The sequence below is a fragment of the Centruroides sculpturatus genome, unplaced genomic scaffold (assembly GCF_000671375.1).
Source record: "Centruroides sculpturatus isolate CEXI.00-Female unplaced genomic scaffold, Cexi_2.0 scaffold1732, whole genome shotgun sequence".
Taxonomy (NCBI): Eukaryota; Metazoa; Arthropoda; class Arachnida; order Scorpiones; family Buthidae; genus Centruroides; species Centruroides sculpturatus.
In genome coordinates, this window is record NW_019385971.1 from 27,384 (window position 1) to 54,441 (window position 27,058).

At 28.5% G+C, this 27,058-nt stretch overlaps 1 protein-coding gene across 2 annotated transcripts in view; it reads left to right on the forward strand.

Moving 5' to 3' along the window:
• The window catches only part of LOC111612876 (aromatic amino acid aminotransferase DDB_G0287711-like), a 50,712-nt gene that overhangs the window by 18,966 nt on the left and 4,688 nt on the right, over window positions 1-27,058 (forward strand). For both annotated transcript variants that reach the window (XM_023354158.1, XM_023354159.1), the window contains exons 2-8: window positions 6,067-6,248; window positions 13,306-13,424; window positions 24,826-24,977; window positions 25,050-25,514; window positions 25,593-25,722; window positions 25,788-25,910; window positions 26,029-26,143. In XM_023354158.1, the coding sequence (XP_023209926.1) occupies window positions 6,072-6,248; window positions 13,306-13,424; window positions 24,826-24,977; window positions 25,050-25,514; window positions 25,593-25,722; window positions 25,788-25,910; window positions 26,029-26,143 (1,281 nt within the window). In that variant the 5' untranslated portion in view covers window positions 6,067-6,071. The remainder of the gene's footprint in view (window positions 1-6,066; window positions 6,249-13,305; window positions 13,425-24,825; window positions 24,978-25,049; window positions 25,515-25,592; window positions 25,723-25,787; window positions 25,911-26,028; window positions 26,144-27,058) is intronic.

The following is a 27,058-nucleotide window of genomic DNA, read 5'->3' on the forward strand; positions in this document are numbered from 1 at the left end:
TAATCCTACAATTTTTTGTTTATAGCATAGTTTATATGGATTATTCCCAAAAAATTATACATATTTTGGAAATGTTGAGTCGAATTAGTCTAGAATCGATTAATTTTATGGAAGAAACCTTTCAAACAGCCGTAGTCCGTAAACTGCATACATGCCGGGCTGTGATTGGCTGGACTCGTAGAAAATGGATTCATAAAAACCGGAACGTATCTACCGTGTTATGGGGGGGTCGACTGTATAAATTTCAAAGAAGAATTTATATAAATTAAGCAAAATAGTATATAAATAATTAGCCTTAAAGAAATGTCTTTAAATATAAGAAGTATAATGTATATTTATTTTAAAGAAAGTAAAATTCAGTTTTTAAGTATCAGGGTTGAACTAGCCACTGTAAGCAATGTATTTTTTAACAGTGGTAAGGCTGGAGTAATGCTAAAGTGTTCATTTTCAACTTGTTAACAGGCCAACCTCTATTCCATCTTTCTTTCATATCTAATACTAGAATTTCTTTTATCTGTATCCACATCTGAGGATAGCTCATTAACCAGGGAAAAAACGTTAATATTTCTTCAACCTTATCCACTATTAAAGGTATATTGTTTGCTTCATTAGTTTTCAAATATTTTATGAAAATTTTCAGATATTATTCTTTTTTTTGTTATTTAATAATGAAAATTACATAAATTTTTAAAAGTTTGTATATAAAATTGTGAGCAAACTTATTCATTCAATAATAAAATTAATGACAGTTGATTTTACAATGAGCCAAACGATTGCCATAATGTATGGGGCTATATTTCTGTTACTATTAATAATTAAATTTTAAGCAATTTGGTATTAGAAGAATGCATTAGACACCATTACTAATTATCAGATTACTTAAAATTTAATTATTAATAATAGCAGAAAAATAGCCCCATACATTAGAGAGGTTGAGGCAGACGTTTTAAACGTGTAAACGTGTAGGTCGGATGTTCGGCGCCGCTTTCCCGTAAGCCTAAAAGTTTGACAATGGTGTTTGGATAGTTGGTGGAATCACGCTCGACATTCCAAACATCATTGTCAAACTTTTAGGCTTACGGGAAAGCGGCGCCGAACATCCGACCTACACGTTTACACGTTTAAAACGTCTGCCTCAACCTCTCTATTACAGCAATAATTTAGCTGTGATTTAGTAACATCAAATTTTGAGATGTTGATATATGATTTTGCAATTCTATTGTATTAGATAAAGAAAACTTTTAAAAATTGTTTTTGATCTCTGAATATAAAATATTTTGCTTTTATGCTAAAATTGTTTGAAAATATAGGAAATACCAGAAATGTTGCCAATGAGCTGTGAAAATTAAAAAGACATTTGAGCTAAGCTTAAATGCTTTATACCAATAACACCAAAACACCAGCAAATAAATGTTAAAATTTACTCATTCCGATGTTTTAGTTCATACAGTAATAACATCTAAATTAACTGAAGCATTATGTTTTGTTTAAAAAGATTGATTTGGTTTTTTTCACAGTAAGAGTGTTATCAGATGACAAAAAATAAAATAAACTGAATTCCCAAAACATTTTTAATATATTTTAAGATGATGTGAGAAATTTATAAACATCAAGAATAGCTACAACTGTTGTCCTAGTTGAACTTTGATAAGCCTTGAATTTTTCATCAGTATAGTTTTTTTATGTTGTTATGATTTGATTTTTTTTTCTAGTTTCAAATAAGTATTGTGATAAATTCAAGAACATTTTAATCCTTAAAATAACATTTTCTAAAATATTATTGGATTTATCGGAGTTCAAATTGAGATTCAGTCAATTTATTCTAGTATAAAAATATTCCGGAATTCTAACAGATATGTTACATTGTAGATGGTTTGTTTTTCTAACGTTTCTGTAGTGTTTACATGAGCTTTTTTTGTATTGTATCAGCTATATTTAGAAACAGTTGCGTAACAGGTTTTGAAGTGTTTTGTATTTCCACTTTTGATGAAGGACAGACAAAATAAATTTAAATTTGGAGTGTTTTTAGTTTTCTCATCTTTTTATCTTTTAGCACAATTTTTTTCATATTTATGTACAATGTAAACATTTTTCGTTTTGATTTATACATACCAATTCTTTTTTTATAGCTGATTTAAATTTATAAATTAAAAGATATGTTGGAATTTCATTTTATCCAGTTTAACTCCATGTAATTCCAGAAAACTTGTTTACTGCAAACATTTTTTACATTTTTAAAAGATCCTCCTAAGACTACATTAGAAAGAATATTACAACTGTCAAAACATAAAAATTTAAGAATAAGCATTTTAAATACAAAAGCCTTTCTAGAACATACAATTATAAAAATTACTAAATTAAAAATAGTACAAAGGAAGAAAAAATTAATTAATATAAAATACCATATATACTCTTCCAGCAAAGATAATATGTCTTGGAATCATAAAAACAAACATTTTCGGTCTCCATTAGGGGACTGCTTCAGGCATCAATTGTACAGAATGTTAGAAGAGATTCTGCTAACATTCTGTAACAATAAATGATACACAGTGATTACATGGGACAAACTTTAAGGGGATAGTAGAGCACATTACAAAGAAACATTTTTGTATAGGAAAGTATGGATGCAAGTGATGTGTTGAGGCACTAACATAAGAAATAACATATGAAAAGCAACATAAATTGTTTACTTACAGTATCATTGACAAGTGCATTCTTACAGCAATGTTTACAATAATTGCTCAAAATTGGGTCTACCAACAGTAATACACTCTTGGCAGTGTCGATGGAGTGATTGGCATACAGTTTCCAAGATGCCAGGTATATCTTGCATATGTGCAGCCACAACGGATATTCAAGCGACGAAATCCTCAGCAGGGTCAATTGTATTCTCATAAATGAAGGTTGTCAGATGTTCTCATAAGAAGTAATCACAGTTTCGAGTAATTATTGTAAACATTGCTGTAAAGATACACTTGTCAACAATACTGTAAGTAAACAAGTTTGCTTTGTTTCCTTTCATGTGATGCCTCTGCCAATAACTAGATTTATGAATAGTTTGAAATTTCAGTTTGTGCAATGATATTTTAACATTTTTTTAAAATTTATAAACTTCCTTTACTCACTTTATTTGTTGTTCTAGGAGTGTATCTAGATTTTTTTTTTGTTTTTTTCATTCTCTGTTATAAGTAGTTTATAAGAGTTTAATATATTTGCTAGATTTGAATAATTTATTTTATAATAAACTGTTTGAATTATTAAAATTGAAATATGCTTTAAGGTTAGTGTTATTTTATAAGTAAACTTCAGCAGAGTTTCAATTTCTGCTGATGTTTAATGTTAGCATTATTTTACATTTAAACTTTCAGTTTCTGAGAAGTACTTATATACTTTACTTATTATCAAACTTGTATTTTCAAATTTTTTAAATAAATTAGGTTACTATACTTCTTTAAATCCAACACACCTTAAATTTTACATGGTCACTCATGGATTTTTATAATAGACAATTCTAGACAAATTTGTCAATAGAAATGTTCAATAAAAATACACTAATTGCCATAAAAATTAGCACACCAAAGAATTGTAGTATTCCTGTGAAACTTGCATGCAGATTAGTCTCAAGCAGACATGGAAATGATTAGAGTTATAGTGTGACAGCTCATTGTGTAATGCCAGCACAGGGCATTAAAGTTCATTAAAAGCATGCAAAGGCATCCTGTCTGTAGTTTACCTATGGCAGAAGGATGCTGTATCACTAAAGATGCCTTTATGTTGCAATCAAAAACCATATGAACAACTAACTGAGTTTGAGAAGTGAAGGATCATCAGGTTGAGAGAAGCTGGATGGTCATCTTGCCAAAAAGCCTGCCATCTAGGCTATTCTGACAACACTGTGAACAAGTGTGGGGACCAGTCGATGAGAGAGAGAGAGCTCACACACACAGCACCCAGGCTCAGGATTCTCTCAACAGACTACTAGCCAAGAGGACTGCCTGGTCCTCCAACAAGAATTCGCACAACTGACTGTATCATTGTCCCCCATTCGGACACAGTTGGCGCCATCATTACAAGCCCCTATGTCTGTCTAAACCATTTTGAGATGCCTGGGTGAGGAACATTGGTATTGCAGCAACCATTACATGTGCTGCCATTGACACCAGCCACCATTGCCTCTGTTTGGAGTGGTGTTGCTCCTGACAGGATTGGACTGCAGTGGAATGGAAGCAGGTTGTCTACAGTGACAAATCTAGATTCAGTTTGGGCACTGACAAAGACTCAATCCTGCCTATGCTTTGGAGTGGCACATCATTCCTACAGCTAGTGTGATGATCTGGGGTGCCATCACATAAGACAGCTAGTCACTTCTGATAGTGATCCAAGGGCCCATGACAGCCCAGTAATATGTTAGTGTCATCCTGCAGCCACATATGTTGCCTCTTATGGCAGGGCTCCCAAGAGTCATTTTCCAACAGGACAATACTTGACTACAAACAGCAAGTGTGTCACAGGACTGTCTCCACCATATTGCCACATGTCCCTGGCCTGCCCGGTCTGCTGATTTTTCACTGATCGAAAATGTTTGGGATTACCTGGGACTCCAATTTGAACAGCTTAGGAGTTTGGCCAAACTAGAAGACTGCTTGTGGGAACTGTGGACTGCCACAGGATACCATGCAGCACCTGTATGCCTACATACCTGCTTGTATCACATTGTGTATTCATGCTAGAGATGGCCCAATAGGGTTCTAGAATCACTTTTCATTTGTAGTTTACAATAAATGATTCTTTGCTTTCATTTTGGAATAATTTATATTACTGTTACACTCACACATGTACTATACAATTTTGTTTGATTCTGACAACAACTCCTTGGTGTGCTAATTTTTATGACAATGAATGTATAAACAAAATGTGAAATAGGTGAACATAAATGTGGTAACTTCTCTGATGGAAATGTTTAATATTTATTGCAAATAAAGTAAGACATCACTGTGATTTTATTACTTCAGATAAAGGAGCATGATGCAGCGATTCTGAGGCTCTCTTAAGCAGACTTCACTGTATAATACATTAATTAAACATTAATCAGTTAGTTTGGAAATTTTAGCATATACAATTTCAAAATATATCAAGTTAACTATGCAAAGAATTTTTTAATTCAAATTACATATGGTAAATTTTTAAAATTTTTTATCACCGATATTATTTGCAGATAGCCAAATTAGTATTTTTTGCATTAAATTTTACATCAAGTAAGTTTTCCACATATTTAATATTTTATAAAATAAATTTATGAAATTAAGTAAATTCTTTATAATAATGGTATTAATTTTAGTATTATAGTCAAATGATCTACATGAATAACTTATTTAAAACAAATATAGTAACTGCTAGTTTGTATTTGGATCAGTTTTAGTAAAACTTTTTATATTAAATTTGAGTGGTGATGGTTTGATATAAATTTATTTTTGTAGCTTTCTCTTTGACTTTTTAAAAAAAAAAAAAAAAAAAAATTATTCAGGTAGCTAAAACTGCTATAACGGTTTTAAAAACTATAGTTTTGCTGATGTGAAAAAGTTATTTTAATTCATGCAGTATTTTACGCACCTGATCCCTGGCAAGTTGTTATTTAAAATAATCTGTAAAAAAGTTCTTATTAATAAAAAGTATTATTTAATATGTTCGTATTTAATTCGATTGTAGTTTTAATGGTATTTTTATCATTTGTAAACTTTTGATAATATAAAATAAAATGAATTGTAAAAATTATAAATTCTATAAATAACATTTGAGATTTTTCCAACTAAGAATTTGTAGTTCAGTTCAAGTTTTCTATTATTATTATTATGATTTTTTTTTTTTTTTTAGAATGTCACTTTTACCTTAAGGCTGCATTTGTTCCCTTTTTTTTTATTTTGATGTTTTGCCTTTACTATTTTTACAACATTAATAGCTTCAAGGATAAAATTCTTTTCATAGTACAGTTTTTTAATTTGATGAACATTGGCAATTTTTATATTACTGAATGATGATATTGTTAATTTTTTTTTCTCCTCTCTTTAGATAGCATGGATACATCTGTTATATCTCCAACTATAGATGCAGAAAGTCAAAGATTCAATAGTGTGTTTCATGCTAAAGGTTATTATCGAAGAAATTTAGTATATCTAAATGCAGGAGGTCCAGGAACCGAAATACTTCAGATGCTGCCAAACATCATGAAACAAGCAACTAATTATCGAATGGTAAAAAAAATTTTGATTTAATTCAATTTATAAAATTTAAAAAAATAAATACAAATAATAACAAGCAGTTTATTGAATTACAGAAAAATTAAAAGTTAAATGTGTTTGTAGCAAACAAGCATACTGATTAAAATTACATATTTGTATTAATTATTATTGTGACATATCTTGACTTTTTAATTATCACTTAAATAAATTTTTTCAGATATATTAGTATTTACAAATATTTTATTTATATACTTTATATCACTTTTTTGATTGAATGGTTAGTCTTTTATTCATGAAGAGCTAATTTATTTATTCTTAAATAGTTGTTAAAATATATATATATATATTGTTTAACATATTAAACAATATATATTTTTTATTTAAATACTAAAAATAAGTTTATTTTAAATAATTAACTTATTTAAATAAAATAAGTTAGTTATTGAACTTGAAAAACAATAATTATCATAAAATATCATAAGGCTCGGTAAGTTGTCAAGTAAGCAAGCAAATGAATGAACGGCTTAACAAAGTGAACCTTACTATACTGGAATTAGAATGCTTTCTGTTTATCCAAATTCACATTTTATTAAAAAAAACTAAAGATATACAATAAAATTATAAAGTACTCAGCAAATCATACATATACATATAACTAACACCTTATTCTTGCCGAGAAATATAAATTTATTCCAAACAAACATTTTCAACCTGATTTACAGGCCATCGTCAGGTTTATAATCAAATTCGAATTAAAGGATTCCATCAATGGAATACAAAATTCAAAATTAAAAATTAACTAAGCAACGGAATAAGATAAAAATAAAATTAAAATATTAAATATCCAACGGGGTAACATAAAACAAAAATATAAAAATGTAAAAAATGTACATAGAAGTATTAATACAATTATTATGACTGGTTAGAACTCTTATTAAACTTCTTAACTATAAACTTCCATGCAGAGGGAAGACTTTCTGCATCCCTCACATGGAAGTTTATAATTAAGAAGTTTAATAAGAGCTCTAACCAGTCATAATAATTGTATTAATACTTCTATGTACATTTTTACATTTTTGTTTTGTGTTACCCCGTTGGATATTTAATATTTTAATTTTATTTTTATCTTATTCCGTTGCTTAGTTAATTTTTAATTTTGTATTCCATTGATGGAATCCTTTAATTCGAATTTGGTTATAAACCTGACGATGGCCTGTAAATCAGGTTGAAAACGTTTGTTTGGAATAAATTTATATTTCTCGGCAAGAATAAGGTGTTAGTTATATGTATATATAAAGATATACAGACAAAATATGAATATCATCTTCATCTGCTAACTTTTTTTTTATTTAAGTATCAAATTTCATCAAGTTCCATCAATTTTTCTTGAGATATCGATTTTTATCAATATTTTTTATTTCACGTAAAATTCTTCTTTTTTCTTTCAGTCAAAAAAGTTACATTTTGCGAAATGTCCACTTGAGGCGTACTCATCATTATATATCATTTTAATTTTAATTTTTTTTCATAAATATTAAAATTTTTTAAATAACAGAATATTGTATTTATTTAAATTATATTAGTTGATATTAGTATAATGTTTGAACTCTGAATTACAGGTTTAAAAAATCCAGTTCCACTTCTGGGACTGGAATTGTTGGAACTGATCCATGTGCAAAACTCTTCCAATGGAATGGTTTCTTGGATATGCTTAGTCTGTTGGACTAGACAGTTCCACAGAATCATTATATTCTGTCGGAACTGCTGTTGGACTTGGTTTTTCATTGGTTATATATATATATATATATAATAGAATATTTGCCCTTTCTCTGATTTCATCTCCCTTATTAACTCCTGATCTGTACCAAATTTTTTATACTTATTTTCTGAGACTCTGAGGGAAATATAAACTACTGTAAAACATGGACACTTCTGCCCCTTGCCTGATTTCATCCCCCTTATTAATTCCAAGGAAAATATAGACTGCCATGAAATCTGAATAATGTCCCACTCTCCTCCCTATTTGATCTCAACACTTCATCATAAGTATTACAATGGTATTTTAAAATAACCAAACTTATAATATAGTTTTCATTTTAATGTTTATCCTTCTTACTTTTTTGCTGGGCAATGCTACACATGTCTACTAGTTTACTAATAATAATAAATAATTAAGAATTCTAATAAAAGTTTTAAATTTTAAAAATATCTTTAAATTTAAAATACTCAAAACTAATTTCATTATTTCCTAATAGTCATGGAACATTGTCACAACCTCAACTTTTATGTTCAAATCCAGATAGAGTTCACTTTTCCATTAAAAGTTGTATTCATAAAACTACAAAATGAGGAATGTGTTGATAGTTTCAGAACTGGTACTGTCTCAACAGTCTATGTGGAAATGTTTCTAGTAGTTTCGAGTTTGAAACAGTTCTGACTGGAACTATCCACCTCTAATTCTGCAACGTTTGAAATTAGAATCATAGGAAGTAGAAGGTACCATTGCGTATTTGTCCTTTATTAGATATGTATTCAAATTATGAAAAAATTTAATGAGATTTGATGTCATTATTCTAGTTTTATTAAATTATGGATCATTTATTTACCAAGCTGTCTATTAGTGATAAAACAAATATTATATGTAACTAGAAATTCCCCTGTCAAGCATGATGGAATACTTTTTATGAGAAAGGCGAGATTGAAGAATTGAGAAGAGTAGATTTCAAGAAATTCAAGAAGAGTTGTTAGTATAAACTACTAAATTTGTAGAAATATTATAGCCACAACACAAATGTTAATATATGTTCTATATTAACATTGTACAAAATTGGAATTACAATTTTAATCCAGTTCTATCTTCTGATCTTCTCTTTTGCAAATTACAGAGGAACTATTATATGAGTGATTAGTTTGTATTGTAAAAATCTTAACACATTTCTAATATTCAATGCTTTTTTTTTAAATTTAATTAATGGTAATATATAAATCTTTGTCATAAATAATTAAATTTTACTTGAAGTGAAAAGAAAGAGAACAGAAGAGTAGAAATGGTATTAAATGGTTAGATTGAAACTGTTATTAAAATAACAGTGGTTTCTTTCGTAATTTTATTCATTTAAAAACATTATTCAGAGTAGGGATTCATGGAAGAAAATGGTTAAGAACTCCCTATGCAGTAGTATTCAATCTATGGGTTGCCACCCCAAATGGGGTCGCGGAAAATTACCTTGGGGTCGTACTGTTAAAATGTTTGAATACCATTGCCCTAGTGTATATTTATGTTCAGAATGTTTGTTTTATGTTAGATGATTAAAAAGGTCTTACAATTGTTTTCATAAGATATATTTATTGATTTATTGTATAAATTTGATATAAATAATGTTTACTGAGGGAAGTACATATAATCACCATTGGTACAATGTGTAGAATTAAAACCAGATCTTCTTTTGTATGCCATGTCCAGTTCCCGACATTGGTGATTATCTCGGCATAGGTTGATCTCATTTTTGTTTTTGCACCTTAGTGATTCCTGGGAATACCAGAGTTGTTTTCAGTTGCCTTCTCTGGATATTTGTTGGTATGCAGGGAATAATGCCTTCCAGGAGGTCTTTTAAGGGTAACTGGCCACTATTCAGGCATTACAGACATAGAGAAAACCCAGAAAACTCCATGTGATTAGCTCATTCTAGTAAACCCACAACCAAACTTCCAGTGTTCAGGGAACAGAACTGCTTAGCCACTGGTGGGCCTTAAAGCCAAATGATCTGCCAAATTATCAGGCTATGTTAATAATTAGTACCAATTGATTTGACTTCAGGTAGGCAGATATATTGTCATCATATATTAATTTTAATAATTGTAATAAATTAATTTTTAATTTAGAAGTTTCTGGAAGAAAAGAATCAGCCCATATTGGGACTTGAGCCCACAATTTCTGCTTACTGTACAATTATGTGATAGCATAATTGGCAATGCTATTACACTATCTGGATGCTGCCCAATCTTTGCTTCCGGAACTATTAATTTAGATATAACAATATGGGTTATATACAAGATGGTAGCATATCTGTCTACATCTAATCAAATTAATTAATAAATGATTATTAATGTAGTGTGAAAATAGTCCAATAATTCAACAGATCATTTGGTTTTAGTCAATTAAATTAGGTTTTGGATTAGTTATTATATAATGCATAGAATACAATGTTCCACAAGCTTATGAATTTCTTTCTTGTAAAATTCTGTAGCCATGTAGGTAAAAAAAAAAAATTCAACCTTTCTTTAAATATCGTCATAATTGGCAAATGATTTATCTGCAATACAGGCATACCTCGACTTACGTCGTTTCGAGTTACGTCGTTCCCGATTATACGTCGCTTGTTAAAAAAGTATATGGAAAAATAAAAATCAAGTTTAAGTCATTTTATTCGACTTTACGTCTGTCCGCCACAAATATTGAAGTCGTAATATCACTAGATAAACGTTTAAAGCACATAAAATCATATTAAAATATATACAAGTATGTACTGTATTTACAGTACACGCAATTGTAAATTTAGATTATTTTTTTTGTACTATATTAAAAACTAAAATTTATTTGTTTGTAAGCTTAAAATAGATTTTTATTAACCATATATTATTTAAAATGCTTTCCTAGTGATAAGTAGATTCGGAGACAGGTAAATTCGACTTACGTCGTTTTCCTGGAACCAATTACCGACGTAAGGCGAGGTATACCTGTATAGTTTTGTAGAGAAACAAACAGGTGGTGGTCTGAAGGGAAAGATGTGGAGAGTAAGATGGATTTCCCACCTTAGTTTCACACTATGACCGACTGGTCCGACCCGACCAATTTTATAATCGGACCGACTAGTAGTAAAAACATTCACACTGAGTATGATTATATATCAGTGGCCGACTCATAAGGACCAATCAGAATGCGTGTTATAGATCAATACATTAGCCAAATCATGATAAGCTTTTTAAATTAAACAGAAAACATGGCGGTCATGGAAAGCGATCGTGCATTTAGATATATCGCATCATTATTAGATTATTAGATTAGTCAATCACGTACCTTCAACATTTAGTTTCTTGGAAATCTCCGTCCAAGAATTATTTTTTTATGTTGTCTTTATAATCGGCTCGCTGAATATCATAAAGCCACGGATATGTTCTGACTTCATTTATTAAAGCTTCCGAGAAATCTATACTTTCCGCCATTTTCTAACTTCGACGTAGATTGGATAAATCTAAACTATAATTGATCCAAACTCTGATTTGAAGCTCTCATTGGCTGTAGCTCATTGACTGCTCTGACCCAACTACAAATATTTAACTTTTTAAATCTGCCTGACTGGTGGTACTAGTTTGCTGACCAACTGCTGTTGTCATGGCAACATGATTTGGAGTTGGTCCAGTCAGTCATAGTGTGAAACAGCCCTTAGACTGGAGATTTTTCAACTATTGTTCATGCTACTTGTGGTCTTATGTTATTCTGTAGAAACAAAACACCGCTTTGATTTACCAGGTTGTTTTTTTAAATGAGCTTCCTGTACTCCTTTCAAACTGAGATTTATAGATCTATGATATTATTTGACCATGTGGAAGCAGCTCATAGTACATAATACATGGCCAGTCATGTACACACAGAAGAATCTTCCATTTATGAATTCCATCTTGTAGTGTGAGATGCTTGTTTCCTCAATTTGACTAGTAATGTGTACATTAAACATTTCTGTGACAAATGAGTAAAGATGTCCCAGCAGAAATCATTGCTGCTGATGGTTTTCATTCAGCTCATGAGGAACTCATCTGACCTTGACCCCTTTCTTGATGGCTTTGAGATGCAATCAAATAGTTTTATTACTTACTTTAAACATTTCTGTAAGCATTTGTCATGTTTGTTTTGGATCTGCCTTGATGATTGCTTTCAGTTCTCTTCTCTTTATTAATGACAGAAGGATGTCTTCCTGAGATGCATCTTCAAGAGAAAAATTTCCAAATGCATGAAGATTGTAGGCAGTAATGTCTGAACAAGTCATCCATGAGAACCATCTAAGAAGTTTAGAAATACTGGAGAAATATAAAGCTTCATTACAAACAACTTGCATAAACACAAGTACTGATTTCTTATTAGCAGCATGAAAATCATTTTTTGAGAACCCATGAAAGAAAATTCAACAGGATGCCCATAATTTGTATGGAAGATAATATTTTAAACATACTGTTTAGAGCCATCTTGTAAATCCTGACATTTTGTGAAATACATGGTCTCATGTAGCCTGGTTGTTCCATCTTTTAAATTTTGAATTTTAATATATTTGGTACCTACCAGTATTCTGATTTTAGAACATTCAGTTGGTGAATTCCTGACAGATCTGAGGAAGACTTATAAAGAAAGCTGAAAACATTTGTCAAAAAGAATATTTGTACTGGAAAAGTATTGAAAGGTACAGTTATTTCATTATTGAAATCTGTTTCAGCTATGTTGCCTTTAAATGTAAGTGACATCATCACCATCTTGGATATGTTTCATTCTATTTACAATGAAGACAACTTTTGAGTATGTCTATCATCTATTTTTATATTAAAATATTTATCCTGTATTTAAATAAAACAATATCATTTAATTTAAATCTTCCATGAATAATATGAAACTATACAGAGTTTTACTAAATTGTATAATTGTATAAATTTAGAATTACATTGTGAGAGAATTGAAAAGAAATCATGAGCATGAGAAAATTGCTTAAATCACCCTTTTAGGAATTATTTTTATTTTAAAAAACCTTCTAATTGATTCAATTTGAGATCTTTGCATACATTTATACTTGGTTTATTTATAATTTGAATTAACTTTTTCAGTAATTTAAACAAATTTTACAGTAAATTGCTAAAATTTGAAATTAATTTTAAAAAACTTCTGAATTTGATGTGGTTAAAAATTATTATTGACAAATCTGAGCTAATTGTTTCTATTTTGTCTGTTTATATTATTTATTATTATATCATATCAGCTAAATTATGGTTGAAAAAGTTTTATAATTTTGATAATTATGTTTTATAGATGCAAGAATTAGAAAGCGATGCACAACTATTTCAGTATGGATTAGAACAAGGAAATTGGCAATTCAGGCATCAGTTGGCTCGATTTTTATCAAAAGAATATGGAGAAAATGTATGTAGGTAAGTATTAAAAAAAAGGAATTGGATTAATTTTTAATAATGGATTTTAATTAAACAAGATATTTCAATTGAAATAATGTAAAATATGCATTTATTCATTAGCTTAGTTAAACTTAATTAATAAAATTTACATTAGGCATGGTCTTTGACTCCATTTTCATATACAGTACAGTAAATCCCAAACTTTAATGTAGAAAAATTTGTTAATTTTGTTAAACAGCAGTTTGAGATTTAACAATTTATTTTTTATTGAATAACAAGTAACAAACACATTCATATTATTCAACTTCCCCATTTCATTAAATAAACATCAGTCATTTTCTATTTAAATATAATTTCCTGATTTAAATGATAATTGATGTAAATCTTGCATAACTGTGTTATTACGTTTTGGTCTTTATAGGTTGATAAATGGATAATATAAACAATTTCATTTGTAAGAAAATTTGATTAATAAATTGGCTGTTCAGCAAAAGAGTCCATATCATTATACATCTTAATATTTTAAATATAGGCATATATATTTTTGTGTGTGAATTATTGCATTTGAGTTGCAAAAGTCAATTGTTTTAAATTTTTACAAGTTTTGAATTTTATCTAGTCAAACTATTTTCTGTTTTCTTTTGAGAAAATTGGATGGGTTTTAAAATATAAACATTAATTTATAAATATAACAGAAACCATTTTGTTTCAAGAATAATTTATTTTATGATTTAATTGTTGAATAAAGTGTGAAAGAATATGGTTTTAAGTGGTAATATATCATTGTAACTTCGTCAGATTGGCATTTACAGAACAAAATTTATAATCACATAATTAATTACATATTCTAGTATTTAATACAGTGGGATATGCTACAATGAACATAGCTGACAGTATGTGCATATCACGGTTTTCTTACCTTGATAAGATCATTAATCATTGTTATAGTTTGTGAGATTCAAATATCTGTTCATTTGCATCTTTAGAAATAAAATATATTTTTAAAATTATTCTGCTATATAATTTTAGCCAAGAGCTGGCAAAGTAAAATGAGAAAGCTAATTAATTTAGACCTTAAGGAAGAAATAATTTTCAAATAAAAAGTGGAAAAATTGTTAGAGATCTGAGTGCTGAATGGCTGTGGCTAAAGCAATGATCAGTATGATTTTAAAAAACAAGGAAGAAATGAAAAGTTTGCAGGTTGTGAATGGAATTTCTATACTTAAGAAATTCACATTGTAGAACAGAAGGAAACTTGTGTAGTGTGTAAAAGTTAAATAAATTAATTTTATATTGTTTTTACCCTTATACTTTTCTTGTTTAAGTAGTTATTAAATGGTAACTTTGCTCTAGGCTGTGGACTTAACACATTGCCCTCTAAATATGTATATTTCAATGTATGCTATAATGAACAATGTTCTAGAACCAATTTTGTTTGTTCTAGCATATCCCACTAAATATAATTGGTGTTGAAACTCGATACAAATTATGCTTCACAAGTTTTCACATTATTGATGATACCCAAATTCCAAAATAAAATATTTAATTAAGTTTATAAAAATATTGTATTTTGAAATTTTGGTATTGTTGGTAATGTGGAAATAATTTGTGAAGCATATGCTAGTTTTATTATAATTTTGATTTATGAGTACTACTAATATCATTATAATTTATGAAAATTTTGTCTTTTGAATTTGTTTCTTGTATAAAACTTTTTAAGATAAAGCATGTCATGTAAATACTAACTATTTTTTAAACAAATTTTGTTGGATTTGCAAGTTCAGTGATCATCTTTTTAGATTAATTTCATATCAAAGCAAAAAATTAATATGAATTATTTAAAAATTTTTAAAATGCCACAATAAACATTTCAAGCCATATCATATTTTAAAATTACTATGCAAATTAAATAATTGACTGGTAAGAATGATGTTTAAAATATTGACTGAGAAATTTGAGGATTCTCTGTATATTCAGTAAAGAATTAGAATTGCTGTGTAAATGTTAACTGTAGAGCAAATCTTCACTTAACATCATGGTGACGATAAATGAGGACTTGCTGCATAGTGTTGAGGAAAGGCACAAGTACACTTGTAATCATTTACAATTATCATGGGTGAATTTTATTTGTAGAAATCAATTTTACAGGTTTATGAAGTGTGAAGTAATTGCTGAGGTTGTAAACATGATCCAATTAGAATAATATTAACCAAATTATATATTGTTTATATTATTCAGCCTATGGTAAAATTGGTCTCATAATGTGTCATTTCATTTAACATTGCAGTTTCCAAGAACCAGTCAGACATTAAGTAAAGACTTGCTATATTTTTAAAGTATCAATAAAAATGTTTACTTTCATGTGTTGTTTTAGTTTAACATTTATACTTAATGTTTTCCATTCCAAAAATACTTAAAATTAGATAACTTGATCTTTGAATATGTTGGATAAGTTTTTGTTAGATTGCCATTTAACAGGTCATAGTGATTGTATAACATCTCTGATACTATTTCTCTATAATTTTTTGCATTATATCAACTTGTTTATAAAATGTTTTTCTTCCATATTCAGTTTAATTAAGACAGTTAAATTTTTTTAAATTTACATTTTTGTTTGTTCAATTATTCTCTCTCTCTCTATATATATATATATATATAATAGAATATTTGCCCTTTCTCTGATTTCATCTCCCTTATTAACTCCTGATCTGTACCAAATTTTTTATACTTATTTTCTGAGACTCTGAGGGAAATATAAACTACTGTAAAACATGGACACTTCTGCCCCTTGCCTGATTTCATCCCCCTTATTAATTCCAAGGAAAATATAGACTGCCATGAAATCTGAATAATGTCCCACTCTCCTCCCTATTTGATCTCAACACTTCATCATAAGTATTACAATGGTATTTTAAAATAACCAAACTTATAATATAGTTTTCATTTTAATGTTTATCCTTCTTACTTTTTTGCTGGGCAATGCTACACATGTCTACTAGTTTACTAATAATAATAAATAATTAAGAATTCTAATAAAAGTTTTAAATTTTAAAAATATCTTTAAATTTAAAATACTCAAAACTAATTTCATTATTTCCTAATAGTCATGGAACATTGTCACAACCTCAACTTTTATGTTCAAATCCAGATAGAGTTCACTTTTCCATTAAAAGTTGTATTCATAAAACTACAAAATGAGGAATGTGTTGATAGTTTCAGAACTGGTACTGTCTCAACAGTCTATGTGGAAATGTTTCTAGTAGTTTCGAGTTTGAAACAGTTCTGACTGGAACTATCCACCTCTAATTCTGCAACGTTTGAAATTAGAATCATAGGAAGTAGAAGGTACCATTGCGTATTTGTCCTTTATTAGATATGTATTCAAATTATGAAAAAATTTAATGAGATTTGATGTCATTATTCTAGTTTTATTAAATTATGGATCATTTATTTACCAAGCTGTCTATTAGTGATAAAACAAATATTATATGTAACTAGAAATTCCCCTGTCAAGCATGATGGAATACTTTTTATGAGAAAGGCGAGATTGAAGAATTGAGAAGAGTAGATTTCAAGAAATTCAAGAAGAGTTGTTAGTATAAACTACTAAATTTGTAGAAATATTATAGCCACAACACAAATGTTAATATATGTTCTATATTAACATTGTACAAAATTGGAATTACAATTTTAATCCAGTTCTATCTTCTGATCTTCTCTTTTGCAAATTACAGAGGAACTATTATATGAGTGATTAGTTTGTATTGTAAAAATCTTAACACATTTCTAATATTCAATGCTTTTTTTTTAAATTTAATTAATGGTAATATATAAATCTTTGTCATAAATAATTAAATTTTACTTGAAGTGAAAAGAAAGAGAACAGAAGAGTAGAAATGGTATTAAATGGTTAGATTGAAACTGTTATTAAAATAACAGTGGTTTCTTTCGTAATTTTATTCATTTAAAAACATTATTCAGAGTAGGGATTCATGGAAGAAAATGGTTAAGAACTCCCTATGCAGTAGTATTCAATCTATGGGTTGCCACCCCAAATGGGGTCGCGGAAAATTACCTTGGGGTCGTACTGTTAAAATGTTTGAATACCATTGCCCTAGTGTATATTTATGTTCAGAATGTTTGTTTTATGTTAGATGATTAAAAAGATCTTACAATTGTTTTCATAAGATATATTTATTGATTTATTGTATAAATTTGATATAAATAATGTTTACTGAGGGAAGTACATATAATCACCATTGGTACAATGTGTAGAATTAAAACCAGATCTTCTTTTGTATGCCATGTCCAGTTCCCGACATTGGTGATTATCTCGGCATAGGTTGATCTCATTTTTGTTTTTGCACCTTAGTGATTCCTGGGAATACCAGAGTTGTTTTCAGTTGCCTTCTCTGGATATTTGTTGGTATGCAGGGAATAATGCCTTCCAGGAGGTCTTTTAAGGGTAACTGGCCACTATTCAGGCATTACAGACATAGAGAAAACCCAGAAAACTCCATGTGATTAGCTCATTCTAGTAAACCCACAACCAAACTTCCAGTGTTCAGGGAACAGAACTGCTTAGCCACTGGTGGGCCTTAAAGCCAAATGATCTGCCAAATTATCAGGCTATGTTAATAATTAGTACCAATTGATTTGACTTCAGGTAGGCAGATATATTGTCATCATATATTAATTTTAATAATTGTAATAAATTAATTTTTAATTTAGAAGTTTCTGGAAGAAAAGAATCAGCCCATATTGGGACTTGAGCCCACAATTTCTGCTTACTGTACAATTATGTGATAGCATAATTGGCAATGCTATTACACTATCTGGATGCTGCCCAATCTTTGCTTCCGGAACTATTAATTTAGATATAACAATATGGGTTATATACAAGATGGTAGCATATCTGTCTACATCTAATCAAATTAATTAATAAATGATTATTAATGTAGTGTGAAAATAGTCCAATAATTCAACAGATCATTTGGTTTTAGTCAATTAAATTAGGTTTTGGATTAGTTATTATATAATGCATAGAATACAATGTTCCACAAGCTTATGAATTTCTTTCTTGTAAAATTCTGTAGCCATGTAGGTAAAAAAAAAAAATTCAACCTTTCTTTAAATATCGTCATAATTGGCAAATGATTTATCTGCAATACAGGCATACCTCGACTTACGTCGTTTCGAGTTACGTCGTTCCCGATTATACGTCGCTTGTTAAAAAAGTATATGGAAAAATAAAAATCAAGTTTAAGTCATTTTATTCGACTTTACGTCTGTCCGCCACAAATATTGAAGTCGTAATATCACTAGATAAACGTTTAAAGCACATAAAATCATATTAAAATATATACAAGTATGTACTGTATTTACAGTACACGCATTCGTAAATTTAGATTACTTTTTTNCGTTCAGATTCGAACCCGTGTCCCCAGAGCGGTGGGCTGCCACCTTGACCACTCGGCCATCCGGCCGCCTGTTTGTTTATGCTGTTACTCATCAGGAAGATCTTTATGAATTGGAAATACTTTATGGCCTTGCTGACTTTTGTTACTATTCTTGGACCAGTGATAATGTTCACTAGGTGACTCCTCCTCAATTGTATTAGCTGGCTGACTCTTTGTACAATTTTTGAATTGTACATATCCCAAATGTAACAAATGAATTGTCAAACTGTACAAATTTCCAGAAACACCCAAATATTAACTAAATGTTGAAAAATGCAAAGTTTACAATAAATTTGGGGTAAAAAAAAATCTGTTATTCCAAGTAACAGATCTGCTGAAAGGAGGTAAAATTATATGGATTTGGAGGAACGTGGGAAAAATCCATTATTTCAAGAAATTGTTGTTCTTTGATCCATTAAAATGAGATTCTACTGTATATAGTCATTAAGATAAGTTGTAATTTTTTAAATCACATTTATGGCATTATTAAATACAAATAAAATTATTATTACTATTTATAAAATTAAAAATACTTTCTATAGATCTAAAATTTAATTTATTTATACTGTACATTACATATGTTGTTACATAAGTATAAAATGTATATTTTATGAAATATTTGATAGTAAAGGGAGTTAAATTTTAAAGTATTTAAGAAATTTAGTGAGAGGACAAATAGGAGGATATTTTAGTGTAAGTAGTAGTAATTTATACAGGGTGATTTATAATTAAAAAGTAGGTGTTCAGAGCTTTTTGTAGAAAGAAATATTGGGCATATTTCAATCAAATTTGGCATATATAATACTGTTCTCAATTTTGTGAAAAAAATTTACTTCAAAATTCAATCTTTAGTATGAAATTTGGAGATGCTGTTCACTTAATCTGCATATTGGGTACTTTTTTAAGAGATTTTGGGAGTTACAAAACCAAGTTCAATAATTTTATTTGGTCTGATAAAAATCCACATGCTATCCAATAAATTCCAGTACACACACCAAGGGTGATTTTTGTGGGTGTAGTTTCATAGCATCCTTCAACATTGGTTCTTATTTATTTTATTATTTTTTGGGGGGGAGGAAAATCTGTATTTGGGTCAGTGACATGTCCTATTAATAAGCTAGATATGGAGATGGGCTCCAAAACTGTCATTCCAGCATTGCAGCAGAGAAATTGTCTGAACCCACGACCTTTATGCAAGATGGTGCACTCCAACATATCTGCTTACATGTGCAAGCCTTACTGCAACAACATTTTCCACATGAGAGTTAGAAATGATCAATAATCACACATGAGAGTGTGATTATTGATCATTTCTAACTTTATGGCTACCACAATTACCAGATCTTTTGGTTATGGTCTATGTAAAGAGTCTTCTATATCAGCAATGTTCTTGGCAACCTAACTGTCTTAAAAGGTGATTTTCACATGTGTGACAACTGCATGTAGGTCAGTTGCATTGTTGAACCATGTAGTACAATGAATACAGATTTTAGAGAATGAAGATGGAGGACGCACAGAACCATTTCTTTGATGTAATTGTGAATTCCAAAATTTCACATCTGTAATTAAAGCATTAAAATTATTGTACTTTCCTTCTTAACTCCAAAAATTTCTTAGAATACATATGTAATATGCACATTGAGGATAACAGCATCAAATTTCACCCTAATAGCTGAATTATGAAGTAGAATTTTTTCTCCTGAAAATTGAAACCATATATTAAGCACAGTATCTGTAGTAGCATATGGTGTAATAATATATTTTGGCTCAAAATTCTATAGTGAGCTCTGAACACCTGCACTTTAATTATGATAAAAACTAGATATATAAAAACTATACCCATATATAAAAATTATACCCATATATAAAAACTAGAGGATAATTAACAATGATGTCTTACCATGATTAAGTATACTTTTAATGTATAATCCTGTAGGGATAACAGTTATCCTTTATAAAAAGAATAGATAATTATGTCTTTTTTTGGTTAGATATCCTTATTATTTTTAATTTATAATGTAAAATATTACATTTTAAAATATTGAGAGATATTTTAAGTATTGTTAAGACATATTTTTATAAACTGAAAGTATTTGTTTTGTAAAGAATCTTGCATTTTAAAAATTTTAATAAAGTTTTGTTGAGTAAGAAAAACAAAGTTTTCTACTAGGAACAATGGAAAGAGCTAAATAAAATTTTAATATGATTTTATATTAAAAATTGGAAGATAGTTTTTTTCATGAATTTTTCTGAATATTCTATCATTTTTTTTGTTCACGTAATTTCATGTAAAATTCATAAAAAAACTATCATTAAAATATTATAAAAAATTACAATATTTACTGTTAATTATAACTAAAATACTTGTGAATTTAAATAAAAGTCTAATGAGTACTTATCAAATTATTTTTTTAATAAATGAAGATGTATATAAAATAATATCAAACAATTTTGATTTTAATGCAGTTTTCTTTAGAAATCGAAATAATGTTATATTAATTAAATTATCTGCCTCACGGTTGTTGATAATTTAATTAATATAATTATACCAAAGGGCTAGAAGCAACTTTTGTAATAATTTCACAAAATAATGTGTTGTAAAATATTAATCAGAAATCAAAATATTATATTACATTTGAACTTACAACATTGTAGCAAGAAGTAAGGTAGTATTTTTACTGTGAAATACAAATCTAGACTTTGAATTTTGTTTATCCTTACAGATGCAAAGATACAAAAAGTATTTAAAACATGAATTTTCGTAATAAATAAGAAATGTCATATTGCATAATAATTTATGCAATGTGACATTTCTTACTTACGTCACTTGAACAATTAAGAAAACATATACCGAATTTATGCAGTATTAATGCTAACGTTGATTTTGTCATTAAATTACGATGTTTGACGAGTACCTGTCTATAACCTAGTCTGGCATCGATGAATTTTTTCATCATTTAGATTAATAGAATGTAACTATTTTAATTAACATAAAGTCATTAAATGATTAAATTTATTATTAAAACAACAAAGTGTAATAACAATTTTTATCATTCAAAATGCCAAGTAACAGTTTTAAGTGAAATATTTTAAGATTTCTAAAAGTTTGTAAATTTATTTTTGAAAATTTTATGCTTAGAAAATATAAAATTAAAAAAAAAAGTTTTTTAAGCACAGTTTTAAATTATTTCCAAAAATTTTACTTATATTGATATTTTCTATTTTACATTTCAAATCAGGCATATTTTTATAAATAATTTTTTTTAATCTGTAGCCTTCATTCACAAGGAATTTAATACATTATAAAGTTTAGAAGGTAACAAGTAAGTTTAAGAAGTGGAATAATAATTGGGAATTTTACTTAATATATATTTAATTAAGTAGTATTAAATTTAGATATATAGCTTTAAAAAAAAAAAAAAAAAACAATTATATAATTTTGATTTTGTAGTTTTTGAATGAGTAGGATAATACTAGTAATTTTTATTTTTTCGTTTGTAGTTTTGGGATAATCTGTTTTACTAATCTTTTTTATTACAGCATTAATTAATATAAATCTGAATAAATAATAATTTTTATTATAGAGTCATTTCTATTCTTAAAAATATTTTTCTTCTTACTGCAAGAAGTTTTAAATTTATAAATATTATTTTGGTTATTTGACATTGTTTCAATTACTATATTTAATTTAAATTAATTTATAGATTAATATTAATTTGAAAATCTATGCTGAAAAGATTTATTTATTGAATTATGTAATAAAATTTATTAAATATTTATTTTACTGGAACTATTAACTATGTAAGTTTGAAGATTTAACATTTTTTAAAATTAAGTTTGTAATATTTTACTCTAATTAGATTCTTATTTTTTAAAATATTTTATAATACTAGAAAGTTAGCAATGTATCAATATCTATAAAATTTCAGATTATTTCATATATATATTAATATATAATTACATGGCTCATTTAACTTATATTCTCAACTCATGATACACTTCTTCAGTATAAAATGTTTTATAAGTGCATTGAACAAAATGATATTGAACAGAAATACTTGAAAATATTCAAATATATTTTTATTAAAGCTAGATAATGTAAAAAATATTCATTTGTCATCGAAGCAGCAACATTACCATAAAATTTAAACAAAAACTGATACGTATAATAGACACTGCAAATCTTTATGAATATTTAAATTATGCACACTATTAATGTATATATGACACATTTTTTAAACATTATGAAAGAAAACTTTACTGAAACACAAGTGCTGTATTAAATAAGAAAAAAGTCACAGATAAGTAAGAAAAAATTTGATGAAGCGCAAGAATGGTGTTAGATAAATGAAATTGAAGACCAGATATGGAAAGCTTGGGTAGGAGGCCTCGATTAACTATGTGTGAACTTTTGATACAAACCTAAAGTCACGTTATTTCAATTGAAAAATTTTCCCCTGAAAGCAGTTATATGATCAGCACGACTCCATTGCTAACAGAAAAGTATGACGTACACGGGCAATACACCACTAATTTGATGCGGAGAGCATATATTTTGCAGCCCAGCATTGTGATATCATAATAAATAATTGCCCATGACCATAAAATTAGTGCCAATTGTTTTCTACTGTTCTGAAAATATCTTATTGGATTTAAGAGAAAGTTTTAAAAGTAATGTATATTTTGGTTCAATAATAATTGGTTTAGTAAGTCTGTATTATCTCTACAAAGTTCAAGAGATGAGAAATTATATAGAAAATAATTCTTGTTTATAAGTTTGCCATTTAATGGCAGTCCCATTTATACCTGCTTATTTATGTTTAGCATATACAATGTCAGAACAAATGATGTATTGCAGAATGTTATTTCCAAATAGTTAAGATGATGATTGAAATCCTGTTTGTGACTGTAGTAAAAATAAAATTGTAAATAATCATTGAGAGATGAAATGCCATACTTGAAAACAGACATTTTATCAGTTAAGATGGCAATTTGTTTTCTCAGAAGATAAAAATTTATTTCTTGACAGTTTTCGTTTTTACTTTTGAAACAAGAATTGTTCTATGTATAACTGTTTTTGTTTTGTACTTATAACTTGAATCTTTCTCCTGTTTTCATGGTTAAAATATTAATAATTGACTCATAAATTAGTCAGTCTTCTGTCATTTTTGGATTCAGTGTTATCGAATTCATATATAGACATAAGATCAATAGAAATTCGAACTAAACTAAAAACTAGACTTTAAACAAATTCCAAAAATCTTTTTGAATCATTTTTTTTAATTTTTAATCAAATACAGTAAAAAGATGTCTTAATATTACAGACACCAATATAACATACCTCACATTATTACAACAGCTGATGTCAGTTGGATAATAATAGCTTAATTTTATCATCTATTATTACATGTTACTATTGTTATATAGGTTGGGCCTTTCAGGTATGAGTGTCATTGTGAATCAGACCTAATATCATCCTCATAAAACGGCAAGCAAAATGTATAATAAAGAATCTATTTTCAGACCTGATATAATAATAATAATAATAATAAATGATAAAGCTCTTACAGCCAAGAAATTAAAAAAATACAAAAAAAATGTAAATGTCGTAAACCAATCATTGGTGATATACTGTATAAGTATACAGTATATTTTAAAAAAATAACATCGCTAACTGAAGAGGGGTTATATTGGCATAAACCAAAAATGAATTTTAGCCAAATGTATGATTTTAGTCCTAGATTGTATATTCCCATTGTGTACAATGGAGGAATTGTGAAAGCATATACTAAATTAAAAAAACTGTTTGTCTTTTAGAATAATATATCATTTGACTTTATTGTTATCAGGTTGATTTTAAGACTTGCTAGATTTATTTCTGTAAAATTTAGTCTTTCCTGTAATGGTTTTAGACTAGTTAACTATAAAAACATTTTCTCTGAAAGTTGCAAATCTTTCAGTAAACAGCTATATCAGACTGGGGGATCAACATCAGGATTATGGATGACAGTAAGTTTACTGTTTCGACCGGGAATGTGTGTGTTTGTGGAAGATCCCACTTACTACTTGGCACTCGAGCTATTTCAGGATTTCAGTATGAATATTATTCCAGGTAAATAATTTAATTTAAAATTTTCCAACAGTTAGAATGACTGATGACAAAGTTCATTTATTTTGCCTCTAGTTCAAACTGATAAAGATGGAATTGTGATTGAAGATTTGAGAGAGAAATTAGAAATGTATCTGTCAAAGTCAAATGGTTATCAATCTTCGAGTAATATCCAATCAGATATTTCAGATTCTGAATGGAAAACTCTACGTACAGAAGAACATTCCACTGGTCAAAAAGAATCGGATAATCGGACTAAATGTGTTTTGGAATCTAATGGTGATAGAGATGATGTGTTACTAACTCGCATTCCACAAACAGATGCACTTCGGTTATGCAGTCCTCTAAGTCAGTCGCCACCCCTTTTAGGATCGTGTTTATCTCAATCTACCATTCCTACCTCACAGCTTTCTGGTGGAAGTCCCTACAAATCGGATAAGACAAGAAAAATTAACTGGAGTAAGAAGAATTTACCACTCTCGGCATTAATATATCTTATACCAAGTTACCATAATCCCACTGGAAGCACCTTGCATCCAGGTAAGATTTTTTTCTCCCCAGTTTTCTTTAATGTTTGAAAAATTTTATGTAATAATTTGTTTATGAAATTTATTGCAGAAAGATGTGAGCAGATAATAAAACTAGCCAGAGAATTCTCTGTCCTGGTCTTTGCCGACGAAGTATATCATCTCTTACATTATGATGATAAAGACGTTGCACCTAAAAGATTATTTTCTTACGATAATATGTAAGCTTTCTTCTGTATCCAAAGTGCCGTTTCTTGATAGAATTTATAAAATCCGTTCATTAAAGGGACGATCCCGACTATCAAGGCAACGTGATTTCTAGTGGATCGTTTTCAAAGATATTTGGACCGGGACTTAGATTGGGATGGTTGGAAGTGCCAGAATGGTTAGTTTACACCATGCAGAAAAAGTACGTAACCCTGGTCCCACCAAGCTTACATAAAAATTTAGCTTTTGGAATTTCAAGTAAAAAAAGCCAATAATTGAAAATTTTTCTATTGTATTGTATAGTTTATTTTATGTTTTAGAGGAGTGTTTGCTAGCGGAGGTGGAATTAATACCTATACAGCTGGCATCATGTGCAGCGTAATCACTTTGGGCTTATTAAGTGAACACGTTAATTCTGTTAGGAAAATATATCAGGTGTGTTAATTTCAGTAATCTTGTTTGTGATATAGTAGAATGTCAGTCATTCAGTTTTAAATTGTGCGACGTTTATAAAATCAATTAATGTTTTGCAAAAGAATTTTTAAATGACCATTTGTATTTTGTTTTTATTGAATTATTGACACTCTACTATTTATTAAGTATATAATTTTTTTAATAATAATTTTTTCCAAATATAATTAAATGTATTTAAATTCCAAAAGCTAAAATAGAGAATTTTGGTATGTATAAATTGAAAATTTTATAAACTGAAATGGAACTTGTTCTTATAGCATATATTTGCAGAAAATTCAACAGTATTCATATTTCAGTGCTATATAAAGCAAGGATTTGTTCATTTAATTAATATACTCCCACTCTAACAACTTAATAGATTCCTGGATCCATTGCTATCCACTCAATTAAGAACAAAATAAGTATCTTGAGGTGATGTTATAAGGGATAAAGGCAGCTTGAAATGAAGTATTATACTTAGCTGTATCTTAGATAATATCCACAAAAATCCAGATGTCTGCTGAGAAACATTGGTATGCAATTTTTTTCCGTTTTGATGTATGTTCTCTCTCATTTTCATTTTATACACATGGTATTGATAATAATACATTGAAACAAGAATTTTTCAAAATTAAACTAAAAGTATATATATAAATTCCATAATATATGCCTTGTACAGTGTGTGAAGGGACAAAAATGGACTAAGACTCATCTGTATATGTATAGTCAATAAGAAATATATTTTTCTGTAAATATTATTATTGACGGTTTGTTATTATTATTTACCATAGTTTTGTGGATTGACTGGCATGAAGAAATTAAACATATAATCATAGTTTTTGATATAATGCCAACAGTTTTGCAGTTATAGAATAAAAGCTTGTTCCTTTTAATGTA